Source organism: Zea mays, chromosome 1 (assembly GCF_902167145.1).
Source record: "Zea mays cultivar B73 chromosome 1, Zm-B73-REFERENCE-NAM-5.0, whole genome shotgun sequence".
In the NCBI taxonomy this organism is placed as follows: domain Eukaryota; kingdom Viridiplantae; phylum Streptophyta; class Magnoliopsida; order Poales; family Poaceae; genus Zea; species Zea mays.
Window position 1 is genome coordinate 284764838 of NC_050096.1, and position 26445 is coordinate 284791282.

Consider the following 26445-nt stretch of genomic DNA (forward strand, 5'->3'; position numbering starts at 1 on the left):
CATATAGCCCGAGATCTGCGGATCTCAGTTTCCTGTTTTATTTATCCATGACCATGAGCCGACGAAGTGGATAGAGCTATTCTTGTGATCGGTGATGTACGACCTTTTGTTTCTTTGCGAATCTTGAACCAGTATCAATCGCAGGCAGAGCTTTCTGGCACCATGCGACATCTTGGTTCCGTTCCAAAGATCCAAGCTCCCCACCCTTCCTCATGGTCATGGCGGCACCTCGTGTTCTAGTTCTGCCTTACCCCGCCCAGGGCCATGTCATCCCTATGATGGAGCTCTCCCACTGCCTCATCGAGCACGGCGTCAAGGTCACCTTCGTCAACACCGAGGTAAACCACCGTCTCATTCTTGGTGCCTTGGCGACCGGAGACAAAGAACTCGGCGGGGTCGACATGGTGTCCATACCGGACGGCCTGGGCACCGGCGAAGACCGGAAGGACCTCGGCCGTCTCACCGACTCGTTCTCCAAGGTCATGCCCGGCGAGCTGGAGAAGCTCATTACAAGCATCAACGCCGATGGACGAGAGCGCGAGAAGGTCAGCTGGTTGATCGCCGACGTGAACATGGCGTGGGCCTTCCCTGTGGCGAAGAAGCACGGCCTCCGAACCGCCGGGTTCTGCCCATCGTCGGCGGCGATGTTCGCGATGAGGATCAGAATTCCTGAGATGATAAGCGACGGCGTTCTTGACGAGAGAGGCTGGCCCAAGCGGCGCGGCGCGTTCCAGTTGGCTCCGGCGATGCCGGCCATCGACACTTCGGAGTTCTCGTGGAACCGTGCCGCCGACGCCAAGGGGAAGCCGATCATCTTTCAGCTGATCCTCCGGAACAACGCGGCCACGCACCTCGCCGAGACCATCGTCTGCAACTCCATCCAAGAGCTGGAGCCCGGAGCCTTGGCGCTCGTCCCCGACGTCTTCCCCGTGGGCCCGCTCTCCTCCGACAAACCGGTCGGCTGCTTCTGGGCCGAAGACGCCTCCTGCCCCGCGTGGCTGGACGCGCAGCCGGCCAGCTCCGTCGTGTACGTCGCGTTCGGCAGCCTCGCCGCCTACGGCGCCGCGCAGCTAGTCGAGCTGGCCGAGGGGCTGCTGCTGACCTCCCGGCCGTTCCTGTGGGTGGTCAGGCCGGGGTCGACGGGCGAGCAGCACCTTGAGCAGCTCCGCCGCCGCGCCGCGCCGCGCGGGCGCGTGGTGAGCTGGTGCCCGCAGCAGAACGTGCTGGCGCACCACGCGGTCGCCTGCTTCCTGACGCACTGCGGCTGGAACTCGACGATGGAGGCGGTGCGGAACGGCGTGCCCCTCCTGTGCTGGCCGTATTTCACCGACCAGTTTCTGAACCAGAGCTACATCTGCGACGTGTGGAGGACGGGACTGAAGGTTCCATTGCCGCCAGGGGCGGCGCACGGAACGGGACTCGTGGGGAGAGACGTTGTTCGGGACAAGATCGAGGAGCTGCTCCGTGACAGTGAGACGAAGGCGAGGGCGCTCGCGCTGCGGGACCTCGCCAGTCGGGCAGTCGGCGATGGAGGTTCGTCGCGCCGGAATCTCAGGCAGTTCTTGGGCCTTGTGCGAGGATCGGAGAGCTAAAGCTGCAATTTTGGGGCTACTGTTGTGTTTGCGAATCGCGATGCCAGGACAAAGGTCTGCACCGTGAAAAATCCTGTTTCGATGTTCTGAAAAATTAAAAAACATGTATAATATATCCTGACAGGAATCACTACAAGATCTTTTTAAGTTGGTGCCCTCGGTTTTGCACTTTTGCTAGTGTGCTCATTTTTACCATTAGAGCATCTACAAGAGATCAGCAAAATGATTAGTCAAGCTAAATTTTAGCTACTCAACAACAAAATAACTCTCCAACAGACTAGCTATCTGACTCGACAATCTATCCGACTCTCCAAATTTGCTCCCTCACTACCCAAATTTGGCTAGCCACCTGACTAGTCAAACTAGATGAATAATCTGTTGGAATAGAGATACTACAAATAGAGCATAATCTTTATGAAAAGGTAAATAGAGAGTCAAATAGAGAGACAAAAATGAAGAGTCTATTGGAGATGCTCTTAGTCGTGTTTTTTTCTCAGTTTTGTCCTTCCAGTGCTATAGAACACAAAGGCAAAACTGAGAAAAAACACGATGAAGGATAAAAATAAGCACATCAGCAAAACCGAGAGCACCATCTTAAAAAACCCGAAAAGAAAACAAATAAAACTAAAGAAATGAGAAAAAAAAAGGTTTGTTGTAGTTTTAGAAGACCGAATTTAGAGGACGTTGTTGGAGATTAAGAAGATATACATAATTTTTTAGAGTGTACTGTAAAGGACGTCGCTTGAGACAGGCTAACCCAAAAAAAAATCGTCTACCACCACCGCGGGCTGCTAATTATCTTCATCAGCCGCTAAGCCCAAAAATCGTCTTGACTGCCGTTGAGTTGAAAAAATGGGTTTTTTAAGGTCCCAAAAATCGTCTTGACTGCCACTAATTATGTTCTCTATATCTTCTCAATTTCCAACAACATCCCCTAAATTTGATCTTCTAAAACTACAACAGACCTTTTTTTCTCATTTCTTTAGTTTTTATTTGTTTTCTTTTCACCTTTTTATTATAAAAAAATTTAACACGTTAATTTATGAAAGAAAAAACCTTGTCCAAAAAATTTATAGCCAAATTACTCATCTTTCAATAGTATCATTAACAAATTATTGGAAATTTCTGTTATATATTTGTTCGTTGTCACGTTCTGTGCCGCTGTAGATAGGGATGACAATGGGTACCCGAAACCCGATGGGCAAAAACCCTATTAGGGCACGGGTATGGTAGATTTTGATACCCATGGGTATTTTATTGGGTCATTTGTTATGCCCATCGGGTACGGTGGGCGTGGGTATGTTCTATGTTGCCCTATACCCGCTACCCGATGGGAAACCCGCTAATATATGACACGTGGGTCCGGATTTATGTCTCATATAAAATAAATTTGCTCTCGCTATTTGCTAACCCTAAGACCCTAACGCCGTAACGCGACCACCAGGGGTCCAGGGCACCACGCCGTCCACGCACCAGGCTAATATACTGCTTTGTAGAAGCTTTTACTCTGAGCAACAAGACTGGAATTGGAAGAGAAGGATGCCCTTAAGCTCCAACAGCTTAGAAGTCTTATATATTCAAATATTAAGTTTTGTGTATTGAACAATTAGATTTGAAGGCATGATTTTGTCCACAGTTTTGTAGAATCAATGCTATGTTTTGTGTGATTTGAAGGCATGATATTGCCATTTAATGTTGAATATTGTTGAACATGTGATAAAATTATGTTAGGTTTGATACATTTGTTATGTTGGTACTTATTTTTGCGATTCAAATAATCATGTCTATCGTAATGTTAATGAGTATGGGTACCCGATGGGTACCCGCTACCCATGGTGGGTATGAGTATGGCGTAATTTTGTACCCATGATGGGTAGTGGGTATGGGTATGGGTCAATTTTTTCCTAGTGGGTATGGGTATGGCTTCGTGTGCCCACTAGGTACCTTATCCACTGCCATCCCTAGCTGTAGATATGCGTCAATCGTCCAAAGAAATAATAAACAAAGGCGTAGGAAGCAACATGGGCCGACCGTCCAGCGAAAAAATACTAAACAAAGCCGGAGGAAGAAACAAACATCGGACAACTGCGTATAGAGGACGACCGCTCGTCCGCTATGTTTGGCGGACGGCGAGCACCCTGTAAATTTTAGCGAACCTTTTACCGGCTATTGTTGGGCGGAGCCAGGGCGGAAGAAAACGCTATATGTAGCGGACATAACAATTTATTGGCTATTGTTGGAGACAGCCTTAGGGCTTGGTCCGTGGGCGCCGATGGAGTAGCGCTCCCACGGTGGTGGTAGATGAGGGTGTTGGGAATAGTCCCACATTGTCTGGTGAGAGTGTGAAAGCATGGTTTATAAGGTTGAGGGTGCAACTCCTATCAGGCTAGCTTTTTAGGGGGAGTGTTGGCCCAAGAGACCTAAAGCCCGCTGCTATACGTGCGGGCGCGTGTGTCGCGGCCGGACAGCCTGGGTGGGCGCGCCGTGTGTGCGGGCGGCCCCGACGGACACGCCATGTGTCGGCGGTCCGGTTCCAACAATTGGTATCAGAGGCCAGGTTGACCCAATGCATTCTTAGACAACATGGCTCACAATGTGTGAGGGGGAGATTATTGGGAATAGTCCCACATTGTCTGGTGAGAGTGTGAAAGCATGGTTTATAAGGTTGAGGGTGCAACCCCTATTAGGCTAGCTTTTTAGGGGGAGTGTTGGCCCAAGAGACCTAAAGCCCGCTGCTATACGTGCGGGCGCGTGTGTCGTGGCCCGACAGCCTGGGTGGGCGCGCCGTGTGTGCGGGCGGCCCCGACGGACACGCCATGTGTCGGCGGTCCGGTTCCAACAATTGGTATATTGTTGGGAATAGTCCCACATTGTCTGGTGAGAGTGTGAAAGCATGGTTTATAAGGTTGAGGGTGCAACCCCTATTAGGCTAGCTTTTTGGGGGGAGTGTTGGCCCAAGAGACCTAAAGCCCGCTGCTATACGTGCGGGCGCGTGTATCGCGGCCCGACAACCTGGGTGGGCGCGCCGTGTTTGCGGGCGACCCCGATGGACACGCCATGTGTCGGCGGTCCGGTTCCAACAATTGGTATCAGAGTCAGGTTGGCCCAGTGCATTCTCAGACAAATCTTGGCTCACAATGTGTGAGGGGGAGATTGTTGGGAATAGTCCCATATTGTCTGGTGAGAGTGTGAAAGCATGGTTTATAAGGTTGAGGGTGCAACCCCTATTAGGCTAGCTTTTTGGAGGGAGTGTTGGCCCAAGAGACCTAAAGCCCGTTGCTATACGTGCGAACGCGTGTATCGCGGCCCGACAACCTGGGTGGGCGCGCCGTGTTTGCGGGCGGCCCCAACGGACACGCCATGTATCGGCGGTCCGGTTCCGTCTCTTGGGCCAACACAACACTCCCCCTAAAAAGCTAGCCTGATAGGGGTTGCACCATCAACCTTATAAACCATGCTTTCACACTCTCACCAGACAATGTGGGACTATTCCCAACAATCTCCCCCTCACACATTGTGAGCCAACATTTGTCTGATAATGCACTGGGCCAACCTGGCTTTGATACCAATTGTTAGAACCGGACCGCCGACACATGGCATGTCCGTCGGGGCCGCCCGCACACACGGCGCGCCCACCCAGGCTGTCGGGCCGCGACACACGCGCCCACACGTATAGCAGCGGGCTTTAGGTCTCTTGGGCCAACACTCCCCCCCAAAAAACTAGCCTGATAGGGGGTTGCACCCTGAACCATATAAACCATGCTTTTCCACTCTCACCAGACAATGTGGGACTATTCCCAACAGAGGGTAGGGTCAGCGAAGCGGATCCCGCTCGTCGACGGGGTCGGAGTCACCGGGGTCGCGCATGGCGCATGCAGGGTCGATGGTGCCGCTCGTGGCGCAGGCAGACGTGCGAGCGGGGCGTCGAAACCACATGTGGCATGGATGGGGTTGATGGGGCCGAGCACGAGGGCGTTGAAGACGCGCAAGGTGCGGGCAACGGTGCGAGGCGAGGTGCCTGGGAGGGATGGGTACTCGGGGCAGACTCAAGGACGGAGTCGAGATCGGTTGGGTTGGGAGGAGCCAGCAAGGGGAAACACATCTTCGTCGAAAACGACGTGATGAGAGATGATGATGAGATGGGAGCTGAGGTCAAGACAGCGATACCCCTTGTGGCCAGGGGAGTAGCCAAGGAAGAGGCAACGAGTGGAGCGTGGAGACAACTTATGAGGAGCTGTAGCGGAAGTGTTGGAATAGTAGACACAACCGAACACTCGAAGGTGATCATAGGAGGGGGTCGTGTCGTACAGGGCAAAGTGGGAGGTGGCATGGCTCACCGTGTTTGATGAAAGGCGGTTGAGGAGGTGGGTGGCGGTGTGCAGGGCCTCTACCCAGTAGCTGACAGGGAGAGACGCCTGGAAGAGGAGGCAGCGGATCATATTGGTGGCGGTGTGAATCATGCGCTCGGTCCGACCGTCTGGGCAGAGGTGTAGGGGCACGAGACGTAACTGAAAGCCACTGGTGAGGAAGAATGACTGAGAGGCGCGGTTATCGAACTCACAACCGTTATCACACTACAGTGCACGGACCAGGCAACGTTATTGGGTGGAGACCCAATCGAAGAAGTGAGTGAGGGTGGTAAAAGTGTCGGACTTCAACCGAAAAGGAAAAGTCCATATAAAATGGGAAAATCATCCAAAATTACCAAATAGTATTTGTATCTAGAGAGTCTGAGCACATGGAAGGTCCAGAGATCACAATGAACCAGGTCAAAGCCTGCTCAACCCTAGAAGAAGATGTAGGAAAAGGTAGACGAGTATGTCGGCCAAGGTGACAAGCATTACAGAGGCCCTCAAAATGTCCCCTAATAAAGAAGAAGCTAAAGTGGTGGAAAGTTTGGTCATGATGTCAGGTCCTGGGTGGCTGAGACGACGATGACAAGTGGTGGAGACCAGGGCGGGATGTGGAGACACGCTAGTGGAAGAAACCTAGAGCGTATAGAGGGGCCCAACGCTGTCACATCGGGCGAGTGGGGTTCTGGTGGCTAGATCCTTCACAGAAAAACCAAAAGGGTCAAACTCAATAATACAAGAACTGTCGGTGGTGAACCGACAGACAGAAAGGAGATTGTGAGTAATGTGAGGGGCTCGAGAATGTCGTTGAGATAGAACAGGCCAGGGAGTACTGAGGCACCTACTGAGGTGACTGGAAGAGTGGAACCGTTTGCAACGACGATCAAGGTAGAGTGTGTGGAAGGGGATGGGTGTGAGCGAGATAACATGCCTGCGGTGGGGGTGGTGTGGTAGGATGCATCGGAGTCGATAACCCAGTCAGAGAATGGTGGAGCTAACGCCATAGTGTTGTACACGGCAGCGAGAGAGGTTGGGTCCCAGCCTCCAGCAAACGGGGACCAGGTAGTCGTGGTGGGGGTCCTCGTAGGCGGGAGCTGAGGCGGGGCCGATGTCGTCGGGGGCACGTCATACGGAGGCATGCCGTAGGCAGGCGACGTAGGGGTGTCGTAGGGTGGCGTCATCAGGAGAGCTAGCACCGGCGCTGGAGGACGGGAGGCACCGGGGGCCTGTCCCGGCCACATGGAGATGGTGCCGGTCCAGCGGTTGTAGAACGACGGCCAACTATGGCCGCACCCCGACCGGTAGAACCTCCACGAGAGGAGCTACCACCCCCACTTCCGCCCTTGCGGGGGCGACGACTGTCGTCGGCGGTGGAAGCCTGACGAGGGGCCACAGGGAGCGTGACAGGCGGTCGAGTAGGGGCCCCGGTCGACGGAGTGCGGGGGCCCTGTCCCCCAGAAAACGCCTGAGCACCAGGGTTGGCGCTGTAGAGTGTCGAGGGCAGAGTAGGGGCCTCGGTCGTCATTGTGAGCTCCTCGATGAGAAGCTCATTCCGCACGGCATGGAAAAGTGGGAAAAAGGTACTATCTCTTGATGAGAACCTTCAGGTAGCCGTAGCAGGGGCTGAGACCATGCAGGAGGTTCAACACCAAGGTACGGTCCACCATCGATTCGTCGAGATCGCGGAGGTAGTCTGCCAGGCCCTTCATCTGGCGGCAGTACTCCCCACGGAGAGGTCCCCTTGGAAGAACTGGTGGAACTGAGCGTCGAGGTGAAGAGCCTGAGCGTCCCGGTTCCCGAGAAACTGTTCCTCGAGAGCGAGCCACGCCTGACGGCTCGTGTTCGGCTGGTTGCGGATGATGTCCTGGAGCTTGACAGTGATGGTGTGTGGAGCCAGGAGAGCACCACGGTGTCCATCAGGGACCAGGCCAGGGATGGCGGGGCGACGATGTTGTCGAGGACATGGTCGATGAGAGCATAGCGCTGCAGGGTGAGGAGGACCTTCCCCCTGCAGCGAGGGTAGTGGGAAGACGACGGGTCCAACACGATGGACACGAGGGATCGAATGTTGTGGAGACCGGTAGCCTGCGTGTGGTGGACGACGATGTGGTCGGTGTCGAGACCAGGGGCGAGGGGTGCTTCAGGGAGTGGGCGGAGGTGCCTTCGCGGCGACCGGAGGATGTTCGAGGAGGAGTCGCTGTGCGGTTGCCATCTGGGCGGTCAGAGCGGCGCTCATGGCACGCTCTTGCTGTAGGGCGAGGTTCGCAGCGTGTTCGCGGTCGTGGGAAGCCTCCATGTCCGTCTGGATAGTGGCGATGGCCGTGACGAGCGTTGACGAGGCCGACGGGGAAGCAGTGACGTCAGCCCAAGTAGTGGTTGCGCGGACGGGGAAGCCCGGAGGAGAACCGCCGCGCGGTTGGGCAGCGAGGGTCGCATCGGGTAGAGGCCCGAGACGGGCATCTATTTGTACTGTAGAATCTAACACTATCCTGCATCTATTTGTACTCCATCCCATGTGTGGTACAGGGTCAACACGACTTCTTCAGCAGCCGAATAGAACTAGTCCCCACTTCTCGGCTCTCGCTGAATACGGCAGCTCCTCCGTTTGGTAGTCAAGCGCATTTGCACAATCCCAGTGTCTCACACGCACGAGCAAAGCAATGGCATGTGTCAGGTTCAGAGTGTAGCGGCGGACTGGCGGGTTACAAATTCAAACAGTTGCAGCACGACGGGGTCCGAGCGAAGTTCAGAAGAAACCTTTAATTCTGTGAAAAGCGTTTGAAGACGGGCTCGTTTGAGCAAAACGGAACAACTCTTGTTGCTAAAACATCCGTGGATGGCCTAATGTGAAAGGGACATCATTCTCAGTCGGTCAGGGGAACTCACATGCTCTCCCGCCCGGAACTGGTTGGTGTACCATCATAGACACGCAGTCTGTGGCGTCATGCGCTCAACATCTGCTGCAAACTGATGGTCAGTTTCCGTCAACTGCCAGCCATTCTCTCTGCCTCCACAGACTGCGTTTCTCCACCGCTGCCTTGTGCAGCACAGCACAGCTTCGACAGTTCTTTGATTCGTCAGTGCTGCTCGCCTACGCCAGAACCGGCCGCCAGCCCCTCATTCATCGAGGCATTCGCGCTATGGCTACCAGCACAACGTTTTGTACTGCCGCTTGATGCCATGAATTGCCGTGGAAAATATTCCAGGGGAAAATCCAATCTAAATTGTCCTAGGGCCTTTTCTAAATGCGATATTAGGAGCTCTATCTTTTAATTTTCAAAGAATAAAAACGACCGGGTTGTGAGGGAAACCAGGCTTAAAAACATTATAGACGCACGGTTCATTAAATGGAAAGCTAGCAAAAATAATCAAACATGATAACCTAAAAGACAAAGCCTAAGATTATCTCCAGCAACTTAGAGGGTGTTTAAATGCAATAGAATTAATAGTTAGTTGACCAAAACGGCGTTTTGGCGAAAACCCATCATCATCCTCATATCCAAACTCCAATCTTTAAATAATTCAATCCACATGGTTAATGGAATCACACACTGCCACAGACTTGCAAACAATCCCTGACCTCTCAAGAAAGTGAACTTATTGTGCCATTGTTGACATATTTTTGGACTAAACAATCTCTGGAACCTGCTCGTATGGAATAGGAGTATAGGACCTTGGTCCTCAGGCACCAAACCGTCCGTGACTACGCAGAGAGCTCCGCTCTTCTCTCGGACGTGCGCCCCTCCCCTGTGTCGGCTCGAGGATGAAGAAGGGAAAGATCTCTTATTAGGTCTGTTTGGATTTGTTTGGACGTAACAGATACCTAAATAGATATTGAACTTTTAAGAGATATATTTTAAAAGTTTATGGATCGTGTTGATACAATAGCACAAGTTTAGGGATCGAAAATACATTTTTACTCGTGGACTAAAAGTACAATCATTGAGAAACAATTTTTTAATGCTATAATTGCACTTATTTAGAATACTGCAAATTCTTTTTTGGGAATATATCCTGTTGACATTTTTTTTGGGGTACAGTTCCGATGGCTTGTTCTCTAGCGCCGCGCAAAGATAGCGCTAGACGTTAGTCCATTCCTCTGATGCAAGGCATGACGCATCTGTGTCGATGAGTTCGCCTTCCTATTCAGCCACAGGCGGCTATTTATGCACCTCCTATCCACAAGGAGTGGGCCGTTGCAAGCGACACGACCTCTGAGCAGTGACACTGACAGTGCAGCTCGGAGCTCACGATCGCCCTGTAGCTGTAGCCGACCAGCAGCCGTTTACCAGCACGTCAAACTCCAAGAGTGTCTTCAGCCACCCTGCTCCATGGCGGCGGCTCCTCATCGGCCTCGTGTAATGATGCTGCCCTTCGCCGCGCAGGGCCACGTCATGCCCCTCATGGAGCTCTCCCACCGGCTCGTCGAGCACGGCTTCGAGGTCGTCTTCGTGAACACAGACTTCAACCATGCCCGCATCCTCGCGACCATGGCAGGAGCGACCCCCGCTGGCGGGATCCATCTGGTCTCCTTCCCGGACGGCATGGACCCCGACGGCGACCGCACGGACATCGGCAAGGTGCTCGACGGCTTGCCGGCGGCGATGCTCGGCGGCCTCGAGGAGACGATCAGGTCCAGGGACATCAGGTGGGTGGTGGCCGACGTGTCCATGAGCTTCGCGCTGGAGCTCGTCCACACGGTGGGCGTGCGTGTCGCTCTCTTCTCCACCTACTCGGCCGCCACCTTCGCGCTGAGGATGCAACTTCCCCGGATGCTAGAGGATGGCATCCTCGACGAAACAGGTAAGAGCCCAGAGCCCCAGAGCCGTCGTCATTACTCTAGCAAACCACGTCGTCGTAAGATCAGAACGTACGTGATGATGGTGCTACGTTCGCAGGGAACGTGAGAAGGAACGAGAGGGTCCAGCTAGACTCCAAGATGCCGGCCATCGACGCCTCCAAGCTTCCCTGGACCAGCCTCGGCAAGAGCCCAGAGTCACGGAGAGCCATGATCCAGAGCACGCTCACGACCAACCCGACACTATCGCTCGCCGAAACCATCGTCTGCAACACGTTCCAGGAGGTCGAGTCCGTGGCGCTGGCCCGCCTCCCCGTACCGGCGGTCGCCATCGGCCCGCTGGAGGCGCCCAAGTCGGTGTCGTCGGCGGCGGCGGCCGGCCATTTCTGGGCGCAAGACGAGGCCTGCCTCCGCTGGCTCGACGCGCAGGCTCCCGGCTCGGTCGTGTACGTGGCGTTCGGGAGCCTGACGGTGTTCGACGCGGAACGGCTCCAGGAGCTGGCAGACGGGCTGGCGCTCACGGGGCGGCCGTTCCTGTGGGTGGTCCGGCCGAACTTCGCCGACGGCGTCGGCGAGCGCTGGCTCGACGGGTTCCGGCGCCGCGTTGGAGAAGGCAGGGGCCTGGTCGTCGGCTGGGCTCCCCAGCAGCGCGTGCTCGCGCACCCCTCGGTGGCGTGCTTCGTCACGCACTGCGGGTGGAACTCCACCATGGAAGGGGTGCGGCACGGCGTCCCGTTCCTTTGCTGGCCCTACTTCGCCGACCAGTTCCTGAACCAGAGCTACATCTGCGACCTGTGGGGCGTCGGGTTGAAGGTGTGCGCCGACGCCGACGAGAGGGGCGTTGTCACCAAGGAGGAGATCAGGGACAAGGTGGCGCGGCTGCTTGGGGACGAGGCGATCAAGGCGAGGACGGTGGCCTTGAAGAGCGCAGCGTGCGCCAGCGTCGCGGACGGAGGGTCCTCGCACCAGGATTTGCTCAAGTTAGTGAATCTGCTGAGAGAGAAATAGCCTACAGCATGTCAGAAATGTTTTTCAGAAGTTGAGTGGTTATATATTCATCAGTAGCACAGACGTGAAGAAAATAAAAGTAGATGTGCAGACATGCATTGTTTCAGGCGACAATAGAAAGGATTGTTCACATTTTAAACTGTATCACTAGAGAGCCAGCGCGATGCCATATGCTTCCCCCATTACTGAATAAATGAATTCAGCTGAATTAAATTTAAAAAAAATAGGTTCTTCGTATAGCTTATCGTTCAAAAACGTCTCTGCACAGCGGATCACCTGCACAAGAGCGGCTAGCCTAATCAACGAGTTTGCCTTATCTGCCATCATGAAAATTAAACAGCAGGCAGCCCACTTGGTGCACTGCGGATATAACAAAAGGATTTGGTTTGCTATCTGTTCGTGGATGGACCTAACGCTGTGTTACGTCCCCGAGCTCTTAAAAAAACGGTACTAAAACTTGGTCGATACATCTAAAATCGGGTTTGATCCATCTAAATACCACCAACGTGGATATCTAAACCAGATGCTTAAACTCGATTTTGGATGGACCGGACAAGTCCAATACACATTTTCACTGATTGTGAGAGTTTAGATACCAAAGTGACATAATATGGCTAGATTCGAGAACCGCATACGTATTTTACTCTTATATCGTCTTCAGCAGTTCACTAATATATGGTCACCCAAAAGGCTAAAACAATGTTTTACACTGTTTGCAGAATGAAACTTAAATATGGAGAATTGGAGGTAGGATAGGAATGGATAACCTGCTGGATATAGTCTTACATAATGAATGCCAACAGGTGGATGCAGTTTCAATGTACCTCACATTGGTTATATATTCACAACCCTGCATTCGCCCATTGGTTATATACACAACGGGTGGATGCAGTTTCAGTGACCTTTTGTTGCTTGAGAGTTATGGAACGAGCGAAATGCAACAATTTTTTGAAGAAGGCATGAGTGGTCAAAATCAAGGAAAAGACACGAATATGGTGTCTAGCAGGGGCGAGGTGGCTAAGGGGGTGTTTAGATGCACTAATAGTTAGCTGCTAAAATTAGTTGAAGACATCCAAATAATTTAGCTATTAGCTATTTTTAGCAAATTAGCTAATAGATAGCTAGCTAATTCCACTAGTAATTGTTTAGCCGACAAACTATTAGCTCTAGTGCTTTCAAACACCCGCTAAGGCTTATAATTCCTAATTTTGCTAGACTTAGGCCCTGATCCAAATCTCTGGAGCTAATTGTTTGTCTTATTACTAGTTTTAGTTGAATTGAAGCAACCAACAACTAATAGCTATTTGAGAGATATAAACTAACAATTAGTTGGTCCATTTACAGACACATTCTTAACCTCTCAACTAATTTTAGATGTTAACTATTAGTTTTAGAGGTTTAGAACATGGACTTAGCATTTTCGTGTGATTCATAATTAGTTTTGTGAAACTTGTTCTCTATTAATATTGCCCGAAAGATCTCCTACGGGTAGCTTTTAAATGCTTCTTCACAATTTGTTTGAGAAACTTGTTCTCTATTAATAGTTTTGTGAAACTTGTTCCCTTATTACTGGTTAGTTCAAATGCTTCTTCATGTTTGAATCATTAATTAATTTTAGTTTAATAATAAATAGAAATAGAGCATAATCTTAATATGGTTTGATCCTTAAATTTTGCAGTTATAGCCTTTTCTATAAATTAAATTAATTATAAAAATTAATTTAAGACAACTCTAAAATCAATTTATTTATTTAAAGGCAGAGAATGTTCTAAAAAGTGACAACGGATAGCATCTCTCAACCCGGCAAAGTGCAAAGAGGAAGTTCCAGACAAGAAACCAATTGCCACCAAACACTACACGGGATGTGCTGACGTTAGAACTGTAGAGCACAAAGTATAAACTGCGGGAATGCAATTTGTTGATACAAAGTTATTTGTAAACTTCCATATTGAGCATTGTAAAGTTACCATCGGACGAGCATTTCTAGATTAAACACTCGGATTCACGGCGGTGAGATTCATGCCCGAGCTCGTTGTCTTCAATTTCAGGGAAAGAATATTGCCTCCGGTGCCATTGTACGCCCTTGTACAAAATACTGTCCCAGGGAAATAGAGAATAAACCAATAAGGACTTGTTCGGTTAATCCCGTTACCCATGGATTGGATGAGATTGGAAAAAAATTAAAAAGGGTTTGACTTAGTTGAGATTTAAACCCACTCAATCTCACTCAATCCATGTGGATTGGGAGCTAGCCGAACAAGCCCTAAATGAGCAAATCCCTTTTTTGTCATATAGTTTATCTAGTTTAGACCTGTTTGGTTTATGATAGAACAATTTTTAGACATGTGTTGTGTGTTTGGTCCATTGCTTTAGAGAGCCTATTTGGCAGGGATCCAATTCCTCCGGCTCAAGCTCCTCAACAAGAGCGGCTCCTCCATAGGAGCCAATGTTTTTGTAACAAATCGTTTGGTAAAATGGTTTCTCCTATATTTTTATTTGAAGTATAAAGCAAATGTCTATAATGTCCATGTGTAACCATTTTCACGATGCACGTAAATGCAATGAAAATAGATGATCAAATTATTATGAAATATGATGTTATCAAAGCCTAGCTTTACGAGGCGTGTGACGGTGAAGGCTGGTGCAGGACTACGACAGTGCACACTAGGCGAAGAGACAATGTCCGTGCGTGGGCCAGTGACGTCAAACGTAGGGCGACGGACGCTGGGCGGGACGTAGGAGAAGGGCAGGATAGGGAGTGAAGGGAGGAGTTGGCGAGTTGCTAGGAGCCGGGTTTTTTTTTTTTTTTTTGCTTGGGCTTCTCTATAAAAAGTGGTTCCGGCTTTTAAGCGCTCTTTTTCAAGGGAGAGCTCCTGTAGGAGGCAGAGCCGGTTTAAAAGCTCTCTCAAACATGCTCTTAACTATAATATGTAACCGCCATCTTCTTCTTGTTCTTTCTCTGTTTTTTTTTTCTAAACTTTGTGGCACGTGTAATTTCATTTTTGCTTGTCACACTTTATGTGTCTGTCACATCTTGTCAAAAGTTAGACGTACAGTTTAGACATGAACCCCTTTCACGGAATTGTTCGTCTATATCCGAACTCAAGTAGGAGTATAGAATTTAAGTTGCTCCACAAATAGACACGAGGACTCGACAATCGACGTGGCTGGAAATTCATCGATATGAACGATTGACAAAATCAGAGAAACCGATAGGCAAGCAGACGAGCGCCAATCGTTCGTTGCTGGCTGATGTGAGACCTGCTGATGCAGTCAGACGAGCACGAGACGGATTCTTTTGATGTGAGACCTGACGCGACTGCATCGATGCGGTCGCTCTTGTACCTGAGAACACCGGGCGGGGCGACTCTATCTCTCTCTTACTTATCGATACCCACAGGAGCAGCAGCAGGCAGCCAACAGCAACCTCTGAGATCTGACAGTGCTGCAACCCAGGTGCGGTGCCGCCGTATACCACACCAGCACCAGCGGTCCAGCGCACACACGCTAGCTGCTACCAGCCTCCGATCCATGGCCGCGGCTCCTCCCCGGCCTCGTGTCATGGTGCTGCCCTTCCCTGCCCAGGGCCATGTCATGCCGCTCATGGAGCTGTCGCACCGCCTCGTCGACCATGGCTTCGAGGTCGACTTCGTGAACACGGACTTCAACCACGCCCGCATCGTCACGGCCTTGGCGGCAGGAGGAGGAGAGACCAGGGCAGCTGCCCACGCCGGGATCCACTTGGTCTCTTTCCCGGACGGCATGGGCCCCGATGGCGACCGCGCGGACATCGTTAGGCTGGCCCAGGGCTTGCCGGCGGCGATGCTCGGCCGCCTTGAGGAGCTGGCCAGAGCTCAGAGGACTCGGTGGGTCGTGGCTGATGTCTCCATGAACTGGGTGCTGGACCTGGCCGGCACGGTGGGCGTGCGCGTCGCCTTGTTCTCGACCTACTCGGCCACCGTCTTCGCGCTGAGGACGCTTATTCCCAAGATGATTGAGGATGGCATCATTGATGAAAGTGGTAAGAGCGAACCGAACACCATAAACACCCGTGTCGTCTCCAGACCTGCAGATCAGAATTCATGTTGGACACGCTGTTTCCGTGCGCAGCGGATGTGAGGAGGAATGAGAAGATCAAGCTGAGCCCCAACATGCCAGTCATCGACGCCGCCGACCTCCCATGGAGTAAGTTTGATGGAAGCCCCGAGATACGAAGAATCATGGTAAAGGGCATCGTCAAGAGCAACCCAACGTTGGCGCGCGCTGACACCATTGTCTGCAACACGTTCCATGCTATCGAGTCCGAGGTGCTGGCCCTCCTCCCCACGGCCGCGCTGGCCGTCGGCCCCCTTGAGGCGCCAAGGTCGACCTCGGCCAGCCAGCTCTGGCCCGAAGACAGGGCCTGCCTCGTCTGGCTCGACGCCCAGCCCCCCGGATCAGTTGTCTACGTGGCCTTCGGGAGCTTCACAGTCTTCGACACCGCAAGGCTCCAGGAGCTCGCCGACGGGCTGGCGCTCACGGGACGCCCGTTTCTGTGGGTGGTCCGGCCGAACTTTGCCAACGGCGTCGACCAAGGCTGGCTGGACAAGTTCAGGTGCCGCGTCGGAGACACGGGGCTCGTCGTCGGCTGGGCTCCCCAGCAGCGCGTGCTCTCGCACCCTGCGGTGGCATGCTTCATCTCGCACTGTGGATGGAACTCGACCATGGAAGGGGTGCGTCACGGCGTCCCGTTCCTGTGTTGGCCATACTTTGCCGACCAGTTCTTGAACCAGAAGTACATCTGCGACGTGTGGGGCACGGGCTTGAGGATCCGTGCCAACGAGCGGGGCGTCTTCACCAAGGAGGAGATCAGGGACAAAGTCAACCAGCTGCTCGCTGATGATACGATCAGAGCGAGGGCACTTTCTTTGAAGAGAGCAGCGTGCGAGAGTATCACAGATGGAGGGTCCTCGCATCAGGATCTGCTCAAGCTTGTAAACCTGCTGAAGGAACAATAAAATTTAAGATAAATATAGTTGTCCGCAAAGTCGTATTCAAAGTTGGATAGACAGACATGGAGAATTAAAACAGATTCCACGTAGGTGTTACTAGCAAATGCACTGTCACCTCATGGGCCACATACTGAAAGTGACACCTAGCTATATCTAAGAAAGTGCCTTGTGTATATCAATCTGAATAGTTTTCTAAACAATCTCTATGTGTGCATAGTGCCTAAGGAAGTAGCAAAGAATAACGAATAACTAAATTAAGCACAGGAATGCTGAATGCCTGACGCAGAGCCACTAAAACTGAGCCAGCAAAGCCCTACAAGCAGAAGTGCAAACTTCACCAGAGTACCAGGAATAATGTTCATGATTCAGAGTCACTATCTCAAATAACTAATTATTAGGTATAAGGAATTCCACAGACGAATAGATGCAGACTTACTGGAAATAATGGAGATGTTCCATGAGACCAGGCCATGGCACTGAAGTTATTTCCAAGACACCGCCTGATTCTGTTACTATTTCAGCGGAGTATGCAAATCAGCGTGACCTTTCTCCTCAAGAGATGGAGTACTAAACATCAAAAAACAAGAAAAAGTTCCCAAACAGAATGTGATATGTTAACCATGATCGTGATTATCTTTTGGACATATTGGGGTGTCAGACATATGGTGGTTTGAACTTTGAAGTTATAGGCTTATAGCCAATATCCAAGAAATTGCGGTTCTAAAAATTGTTCTTATTTTTCAGATGAATCATCACCTTAGGGCTAGTTTGAGAACCCCAATTTCTCAAGGGATTTCTATTTTCCCAAGAGAAATTAGTTCATTTTCCCATGGGAAAATAGAAAACCCTTGAGAAATTGAGGTTCCCAAACTAGCCATTAGTTGGTGAAATTCCAAGGAAGAATTGCAATTTTCTTTTTATAGAGGGCCAATATCTTTGAAACTATTGGAATCTAGTGAAACTTTTTATGCATATAATGGATAGACACAACCAAAACTAGTAGAAGAGTTTAGGAGGAAGCATCTCAGCCACGTGCATATAAGCGAATATATGTGGTTATTTTGCTTACCATAGAGAAAACAAAGTGGTCAACTGTGGACTGAATGATTGTGAAGATAACGATAACCTTTTCTTTGGAAAAGATAGACCTATATTCAGCAGGCTACAAATTTGCTGATGTATGGTCTGATGCAACAACCATGACTTTGGTACCATTTATATGCACACCCGATGGACCAATCTGGTTATACATACCCACAAGAAGCAGCTCGCATTGACCCCACAAACTATTTGTAGCCACAACAGAAACAACCTTCATCTTCATGGTTTCTGCTGCTCTTAAACCTCATGTCATGGTGCTACCCTTGCCTGCACAAGGTCGTGTTATTCACTACCGGAATCGCGTTCTTTGTCGAGTGTCTAAAACACTCGGCAAAAGCTATTTTACACTAGGCAAAGCCTTTACCGAGTATAACACTCGGCAAATTTTTTATCGGCAAAGGGTTCTTTGCCGAGTACTTTTTTCGGACACTCGGCAAAGACTTTGCCGAGTGTCAAAAAGCACTCGGCAAATTAATAATCGAAAAAAATTAAAAAAAACAGCAAAACAATTTTTTTTATTCTAAGAACAACTCTCCAACCCTACCTAGCAAAACAATTTTTTTAATTCTAAGAACAACTCTCCAACCCTACCTATTACCTTACCCATTACCATATCATTTGTCACTATTATTTTGAATTAAATTTATATGTTTTGTAAATTATAAGATTCGAACTCGCAACCTCTCTTGCGCATACCCTCCTATACCACTACACTACTACACCAATTATGTCTATATTGTGTTTTCATTCACCATGTACTATAACAAAACGAGAGTAATTTGATTATTTAAGGCACTAAATGAGTTCATTTGAAAATGTGATCAAATATAAAGTTGCATAACTTTTTGAGATCTACAAGTTTTATTTTAATAGTTTCTACATCTGAGACCGTTTACAAAATTTGAATTTTAAATTTGAAAACTTCACACGAATTTTTCAATGATAAGATGATTTCAAATCAAAAAATTGTCAACTACAAAGTTTCATTACATTTCAAGACCTACAACTTTTATTTTGGTGTTTTTTCCATCCGAGATAGTTAAAAAAATTCAAATTTCAAAATTCAAACATAGTTTTGCATAACAAGATGATTTCAAACCAAAACATTGTTAACTACAAAGTTTCATAACTCTTCAATACCTACAACTTTCATGTTGGTGGTTTTTTCTTTCGAAGTTGTTTTCAAAATTCAAATTTTAAATTTTTTAAAATTCAAACGTAGTTTTCGTTGACAATATGACTTCAAATGAAAAAGTTGTCAACTATAAACTTCTATAACTTCTCAAGATCTACAAAGTTTATTTTGGTTGTTTGGTCATTTGTTTATCGCACATGATGGTTCTAATAATATGCACAAATTTTATATGTCTCTCTCGTAGTTTCATAAACTACGAGAGAGATATAGGTTTTATGAACAAATTTATTTTTATTTTGTCATATGAAGAAATGTTCAATATATAAATTGTACATTATGATGAGTTATACAAATTTGTAGTTGAAAACCTTTTCATTTGAATTAATTTACTACTTTAAAATGTGATTTTAAAATTGTCTTTGCCTAGTGTTGGAGAAAAAACACTCGACAAAGAGCTCTTTGCCGAGTGTTGTATTTGTGACACTCGGCAAAGAGCCCTTTGCCGAGTGTCAAAAAAAGACACTCGGCAAAGAGTTTCTTCGCCGAGTGTTTTCTTTTACCGAGGGTTTTTGCGTGGCCATCGGCAAATAGCTTCTTTGCCGAGTGCCCGAAAAAAAAAACTCGGCAAAGAATGTGGCACTCGGCAAAAAGTAAAATTCCGGTAGTGATTCCACTCATAGAGTTGTCCCATAGGCTAGTTGACTTCGGATTCAGGATTGACTTCATAAACACCGAGTTTAACCATGATTGTATTTTCGAGTCCATGCAAAACAAAGAAGCAATCCCTGATGTACACATGATCTCCATGAGGATATTGGGCTATTGGCAAGACAGACGGGGGCTTATCGGCTGCCATGCTCAGCCCCCTTGAGGAATGATCAGAATCAAGAAGATAAAATGGGTGATAGCAGATGTGTCGATGAGTTGGGTGATATAAACTGACCAACACAGTGGGAGTATGTATTGCTTCGTTCTCAACTTACTCAGCAACTGTGTCTGCACTAGAGATGAAACTGCCCAAACTGATTGAGCATGGTGTTATTGGTGAAAGTGGTAAGAAAGAATCAAAACATCTTTAGCATAAATTATTCCATACTGTCATACTCCTCCTTACATACTATGTCAGTGACCAATGCAGGACCATTGAAATTAATGCAAGGAATGTGAAAATGCATGGGATGATCCAACTGAAGCCACTCATTGATTCAACAGAGATCCCCTGAGTCAGCATTGGCAGCACCCCAGAAAGTGCAGAGTGACCGTACAGAAGGTCACTACTAGGACTAACCAATTGATAGCGGCTAGCGCTCGCCGAGGCCATCATCTGCAACACATTCAGAAAAGTAGAACCTGAAGTGTTGGCTCTCCACCCTACACAATGCATCACCCACTGGTAGCGCTGATTGTAAAGCCTGCCTCACCTGGTTTGACACGCAAGCCCTAGGCTCTGTCATATATGTGGCATTGGGAAGCTCTACTGTCTTTGATGCAACAAGATTTCATGAACTCGCCAATAGAATTGTGTTATCTGGCTGGGCATTGATATGGGTGGTTCGGCCAAACTTCACCAAAAAAATTTGATGCGAATTGGTTCAATCAATTCAAGCAAAGTGTCGATGGGAAGGGATTAATGGTGACTCGAGCTCCCCAGCAAAGGGTACTGTCACACCACTCAGTCGCTTGTTTCATGACACATTGTGGGTGGAACTCAACGGTGGAAACTGTGCTTCATGGTGTCCCGTTCTTGTGCTGCCCCTACTTTCCCGAGTCCTGACCAGTCCTGCAACCAGAGATCCGTGTGCAATGTGTGGAAGACAGGCAAGAAACTTTTGTTCCGATGACTGAGAAGGGAAAAGGTTGTGCAGCTGCTGAGAGATGAGGATATCAAGGCGAGGGCAGTTATTTGGAAGAATATGGCCTGTGCAAGCATCCGAAAGGAAGGGTCCTCCCATGCGAACTTGATCAAACTTGTGAATTTGGTACGAGAAGGACGACGTTCCAGAATTTTAGACGCAATTGCCACATACAGTTTTGCAGAGTTTGGTTCTGTGATTAATCGTTTCCCTTGTCAGTATCTACATATGGCTTCTTTCAATAATTTTTTTTGGGTGGGGGGGCAGTCCAGTCCAATAAAATGCATTCACTCTGAGAATGCTATTCCGCAGGAATTCCACAGATGGTGGAGTTGTTGATATGTTCAATTAACATGGTAATAACAATTTGTAAAAAAAAATAAACAAACAAACAGAATGGACACAATGACATGCGTTGGGATATCTCAGTGACATAACCAATTCATGGGATTTCTTTAAGCAGGGTTATCCTTCTCCTGACTATAAAAGACCTAAATAAAAACTGCAGCACACAGGTTTGCTCGGCGAAGTTCGCCCAAACTAGATACTGAGAGTGACAGTGGAAAACAACTTGGAATATCTCAACGTCTCTCGATTTCCCCAATGCCAAATCGCCAATAGCTTCGAAAAGCAAACGAATCTCGAGATTACTGGTGCAGCAGCGCATGCCATAGCTTACCTGTCTGCTCGCTGCCGGACTGCCGGTGGAAACGAGGGGGGGTGCTTCACTGCTTAATGCTTGATGGGAAATGCCAAGCCCCGATTCGCTGCCGGTGAACGGGAGGTGTCATAAGCAGGGAGCAGCGCCATCCCGCGAAGGCCATGGATCACGAGATCCGTACCGTCCCGACCACCGGCGTGCTCACCGCCTGCCACGCCCCTCGGCCCACTCTGCCCCTCGGCCCTCGGCTGCATCCATGGATGGACGGTGGTCGGTAAATGACGCAGGGTGTCTTTTTTTTATGATATCGGTTCAACTCGGTCTAGGGTAAAGGAAGTAAGTTTGGGCCAGGTTGGGCTTTATTGTTAGACTAGGTCTATGCCCGTGCGTTGCCACGGGAAACATATGAAATCGTTATATGTGTGGTATCGCAAATCAAATAAAGTAAAAAACATGAAATATTTATACACACGATATTGTAAATCAAACAACATATCATAGCAACAGTGAGAGATCCATCCATGCCACAAACGAGCATAGAAGAGAGCCGGAGTGTGTCTTTTCATCACCTTCTTAACACTGGCAGCAACTACTAATAAACGACTACTAATTAACTACTACTACTACTAATTATGCCTACTACTCACTCACTTACTATCATATACTTATCATAGGCCTAAGAGCTAAAAAAACAACCCGGACTTGTTTCTTCTCTGTTGCTGTCTTCACTGTCCCCTCCTTCTCCCACTCTGAAGAAGATTACACCTCTCCAAAGGTATTTCTTTTTTCTTTGTCAAAGCTTCTCTACGCACGGTTGATGGGGCCAGCCATCATGTAGCCATATTAGTATTCCCCTGCGCACAACAGCCCGTCAACACACAGATTATGACCATCATGATTCAGGATCTATGCTGGCATAAACATGCATCATGGTCATGGGAGCAGCAGCTAGCTTATTATTAATGGTTACAACACTATCAGAAAGACAGGCACAAGGAGGGTTGTTGTTGACACTTACTCCCAGATTAGAGGAATGGAGGGGGCCCTCCCCTTTTTTTTGCTCTGTGCACCTCACACATCATAGCCCAATGGCTTCATGCTCAGGAGAAAACCTAGAGAAATTCCGAACAGATGTAACAACAAAAAAACAATAATCTTTGATTTCTTTTGCTCACCCCACATGAATTGCTTGCAATAAGAGAAACAACACGTAGAAAAGATTTAAGCTAGTTGCTGAGAACGTTTACCTGGGCACTTGAAAGAAGCAGGAGGGCGTAGGGGTCCCTGGAATCCAGCAATCCGGTGGGCGACGCGCAACCAGCGAACTCGGCTCCGCCATGGTGCGCGTGCTGCAGCTTCCTGTAACCAGACAAAATGATAAAATCGAAAAAAGAAGCTTTTTTAGGTGGCAACTGAAGCTATCGAAACAAACAAGCAACGCAACCCAACGTGCAGTGCAATTGCAATGTGACTGAAGAGAAGTGCGGATGTGGATGAGAATGCGATGCATGCAGACAGGCAATGGGCAATGCAACAGAGAAGAAGGGAGAACGGACCTGAACCTGCCGGGGACCTTACCCTTCTCCTTGTAGGGCTTGACGAGCGCGCGTCGCACACGAAGTGCGGGTTGCCCTTGCTCAGGATGGCCTTCACCGTCTCGGCGTACACGAAGGTGACGAAGCCGAACATGCGCTTCTGCTGGTACGGGATGCGCACGTCCTACATCGGCCCGAACATGCTGCTCGGTCCATCGATGGCGAGGCAACGTTATTGAACGGCTAGTGGAAACGAAACGGAACAAGCGGAGCAGGGGTGCCAATAATGGCGGCGTGTGCTCTGGGTACCCGAAGTAGTTGGACACGATCCGCCGCGCGGCGGGACTACGGATGAGGTCGTCGCGGTCCATCCGCGGGGAGCGCACCGGGAACCTGTGCATGTCCTCGCCGCCGAGCAGCATGCCCACCGTCGCCCTGGAACAGGCAGCAACACGCAGAGAATAAAGTGGGAATGGTGAGACCGGAGACAAGATGAAGACAGCGCCAACGAACAACACGTGTATTAGGAGCACCATGAATCTAAGTCCCAGCGCCGACCTCCTCGCTGCGCAAAAGTCTCCAGAGGCCCTGCTCAAAACCCCCCATGGACACAACGAAGCACCGAATCGAGCAGAGCCTAATAATCGCTGAATTTTCAACCCACAAACAATATCAAGCGTAGGTAGCGTACCGCGATCAGAGAGGCAGGAGTTGGGCTCAGCAGGGCTACTACCGCTGCTTGCACCGCTACTCGCATGGGTGCCAGGCCGACAGAGCACAACCCAGACGCACACGGCCACCTGCAGATTATAACAACTGCGCTCAAATTTGGGAATTTCGGGAGCATACTTTAATTTCCACACAAAGGATATTATAACAGAAATGGTACTGCCAACTATGATTCTGAAAAGGGTAATCTTGAATGCTCACATCGAGATATGCCGACAAGTGAGGTTTAAATTTAGATTAATTAGGATACATATTTGTCGGCTTTTAAATTTTCTGGTTAATAAATAGAAAGGAAGATATAGCAAGAAAAAAAATTATAGCAAAAAAATAAATTATAGCCACCACCTGACTACCCTATTACAGACACCAATCAATTTTTGACATATGACAATGCAGAGAACACTGAAATCATTAAACAGTTTGGCGGTAATAACATATTAACAAAACAAACAGATTATCCACAAATTCATAACTACCTATCAGCTAGTGTAGTTGTTAGTATTTCAGTCCATTATTAGTCCACACACGAGCAAACAAGCATATCTAAACCACACAACCTTCAACAAAAAACATGACAAGGTAGTAAATGATCATTACTGTGAAATGATGTTAAGAATTAGAAGTTTGGATTTAGACTTTAACCATTGAAGTTCATGAATAAATAATCTATATTAACAATCAACGCTCAACTTTGCCACTATGCAAATGACAAGGTAGTAAATCTGTAAAGCAGATAAAGGAAGTTGATGGCTCCTTGGAGATTTGAATAAAATGGTAAGAACACAGTTGTCAAGTATTACGTCTGATGGACAAAAGGTAGATAAACTAATAACATTTTATAGTCAAACAAAAAAGAGGCCAGTGCTTGAGAAGAATGAACAGAGTGCATTATGAAGCGTCTAGAGCCTGAGTGTGCTTCTATATAGGAAAATGCTATCAGAGAACAAAAAACATGGAGACATCTATCTGAGTACTGCTACCTATCTTTGCTCTGTACTAACCAGAAATTGAAACCGTCAGAGGTATAGTGGATGGCCCTGGGGCGTGTGGCCAGATCAGCCGAGTCAATCTAGTTGTGACCGATGAGGAAGTTTCAGGCGAAGGACAGTTCCCTGATCTCGTCATCGTCGAGCCAGGCAGGAGGTGGAGGAACGTGCCGGTCTGGGCGCTGACGATCTCCGAGGTGAGCGGGACCACATTATTGGGGTGGCTGCAGTTGTAGAGCACCATGGAGGACCAGTTCTTGCGCGTATACACTCTCTGGATGGCACCATCCATCTTGGTGACCTCGGCGGGCTGATACTCGTGCTTAACACAAGTCACAACAATGCTGCCAGCACCAGCGCCGACGACGCGGTTGGCCAGGTCTGCAAGTTAGAGGAAGTCGCAGTTGACGAAGAACGCCCAGCTGCGGTTGCCCAAATCTGCACAACACACGTTGTGGTAGCTTTGAATGCGGCGGCGCTGGCATGGCTAGACGTGTGAGGCTGTGGTGGATCTGGTCAGTGGGATGGAACGGAGGAGCGTTGGCGTGCACGTCTGTTGAGGAGGGGGCGCGCGCTGCCTCAGCGGCGGGCGCGGTGGGAGTTGCGGTGCGGGGGTGGGCGTGGTGGGCGGGGGCTGGCAATGCGAGGGTGGCAGCGGCGGGGCTTGTCCTCCTCCTTCCAGGCGGCGGCGGGGCTTGCGCTTGGCGGGGTGGTTGTTCGGCACGTGGCTGGCCTGCACGAATGGGGCGAAATCGACGGGCGGGATAGTTGGGGATGAAAGTTAGGTGAGGGGAACGCTGTTGGGCGCGTGCTCCGGCGTGGAGGGGGAGGTGCGACCGCCATGCGCGACATGCGGATGGCCTGCGCGGATGGAGCAGTTGGGACAACGAGGGACGCGTGCGAGGATTTGGCTGGAGGAGTGGCGGGCTATTCATGGGAGATTGAGGAGCGGCTCCGCAGGCGGGGTGCGGGTTCCGCGGCGGGGGAGGCGGAGCGGCGGGTGGGATTCGCAGGCGTGGGAGGCGGAGTGGCGGGTGGGATTCGCAAGCGGGGGCAGTCTAGTACAGATTAGTGATCCAATGCAGATAGCTGGATGCTAACTTCAAAGTGCGATTATAGTACAGAGTGATAGCCTAATAGACATTGAATGAGAATATGAGATAATGTTCAATGTTCCACAAGCTTGTCCATAGAAACAATATGAATCCGATCCAAACAGGCTCAACAAATTCCATGGATTGTGGAGGGCTTGATGCACTGGAAATATAGGTTCTAGTTCTATATCTTAAACCCATATGCCAATAAACATGTGCCCCATATGATTGCCATTGACTGGTGATAGTCATCCTAAAATCCATAGTAGATCCCGTAACTAATAAACTGATTTTTGAGCAAGGCATGATACTTAACTATTAGGAGACTTGCAGCGAGTATGCAAATCAATAGGTGCAATATAACTTTATCTGGCCGAGCTTAACAGACTGGATGTCTTGGCAGAAAAAAAAATCATAACTGATTTTGTCCTGCTTTCAGGTTTTCCATCCATGTTGGTGTTCATTCTATTGTTACTTGTCAGCAATGATTTACTATGTTGAATGATGAATAGGAACTTCAATTCTACTCACATCTTCTTCAGTTGTAGGAATATTTAACAAAATCTGCAGTGGCCATTCAGACCAATTGCGTAGAGGTAAAAAATGCTTA

At 49.1% G+C, this 26445-nt stretch overlaps 3 protein-coding genes and 1 pseudogene across 3 annotated transcripts; all 4 read left to right on the top strand.

Moving 5' to 3' along the window:
• The first annotated feature begins 17 nt into the window (after positions 1-17).
• On the top strand, positions 18-1726 carry LOC100383681 (uncharacterized). The gene has a single exon (NM_001176320.2). The coding sequence runs from the start codon at positions 213-215 to the stop codon at positions 1590-1592; it is 1380 nt and encodes a 459-aa protein (NP_001169791.2). The 5' UTR covers positions 18-212; the 3' UTR covers positions 1593-1726.
• An 8426-nt stretch (positions 1727-10152) lies between these two features.
• LOC100274523 (UDP-glycosyltransferase 83A1) lies at positions 10153-11966 on the top strand. The gene is made up of 2 exons (NM_001317058.1): positions 10153-10747; positions 10843-11966. Exons 1-2 carry the CDS (start codon positions 10276-10278, stop codon positions 11748-11750), a joined length of 1380 nt encoding a protein of 459 aa, NP_001303987.1. The 5' UTR covers positions 10153-10275; the 3' UTR covers positions 11751-11966.
• Positions 11967-14734: 2768 nt separating this feature from the next.
• On the top strand, positions 14735-16776 carry LOC100384802 (UDP-glycosyltransferase 83A1). The gene is made up of 2 exons (XM_020546947.3): positions 14735-15771; positions 15861-16776. The coding sequence occupies exons 1-2, from the start codon at positions 15018-15020 to the stop codon at positions 16745-16747; spliced, it is 1641 nt and encodes a 546-aa protein (XP_020402536.1). The 5' UTR covers positions 14735-15017; the 3' UTR covers positions 16748-16776.
• Positions 16777-19984: 3208 nt separating this feature from the next.
• On the top strand, positions 19985-21199 carry LOC109942348 (DIMBOA UDP-glucosyltransferase BX9-like; annotated as a pseudogene).
• The last annotated feature ends 5246 nt before the right edge of the window (positions 21200-26445 follow it).

Coding starts and splice junctions, on each gene's coding strand:
- LOC100274523 (NM_001317058.1), top strand. CDS start 10,276: ATGGCGGCGGCTCCTCATCGGCCTCGTGTAATGATGCTGCCCTTCGCC. Junction 10,748..10,842: donor TGGCATCCTCGACGAAACAG/GTAAGAGCCCAG, acceptor CTACGTTCGCAG/GGAACGTGAGAAGGAACGAG.
- LOC100384802 (XM_020546947.3), top strand. CDS start 15,018: ATGCAGTCAGACGAGCACGAGACGGATTCTTTTGATGTGAGACCTGAC. Junction 15,772..15,860: donor TGGCATCATTGATGAAAGTG/GTAAGAGCGAAC, acceptor TTCCGTGCGCAG/CGGATGTGAGGAGGAATGAG.
- LOC100383681 (NM_001176320.2), top strand. CDS start 213: ATGGTCATGGCGGCACCTCGTGTTCTAGTTCTGCCTTACCCCGCCCAG.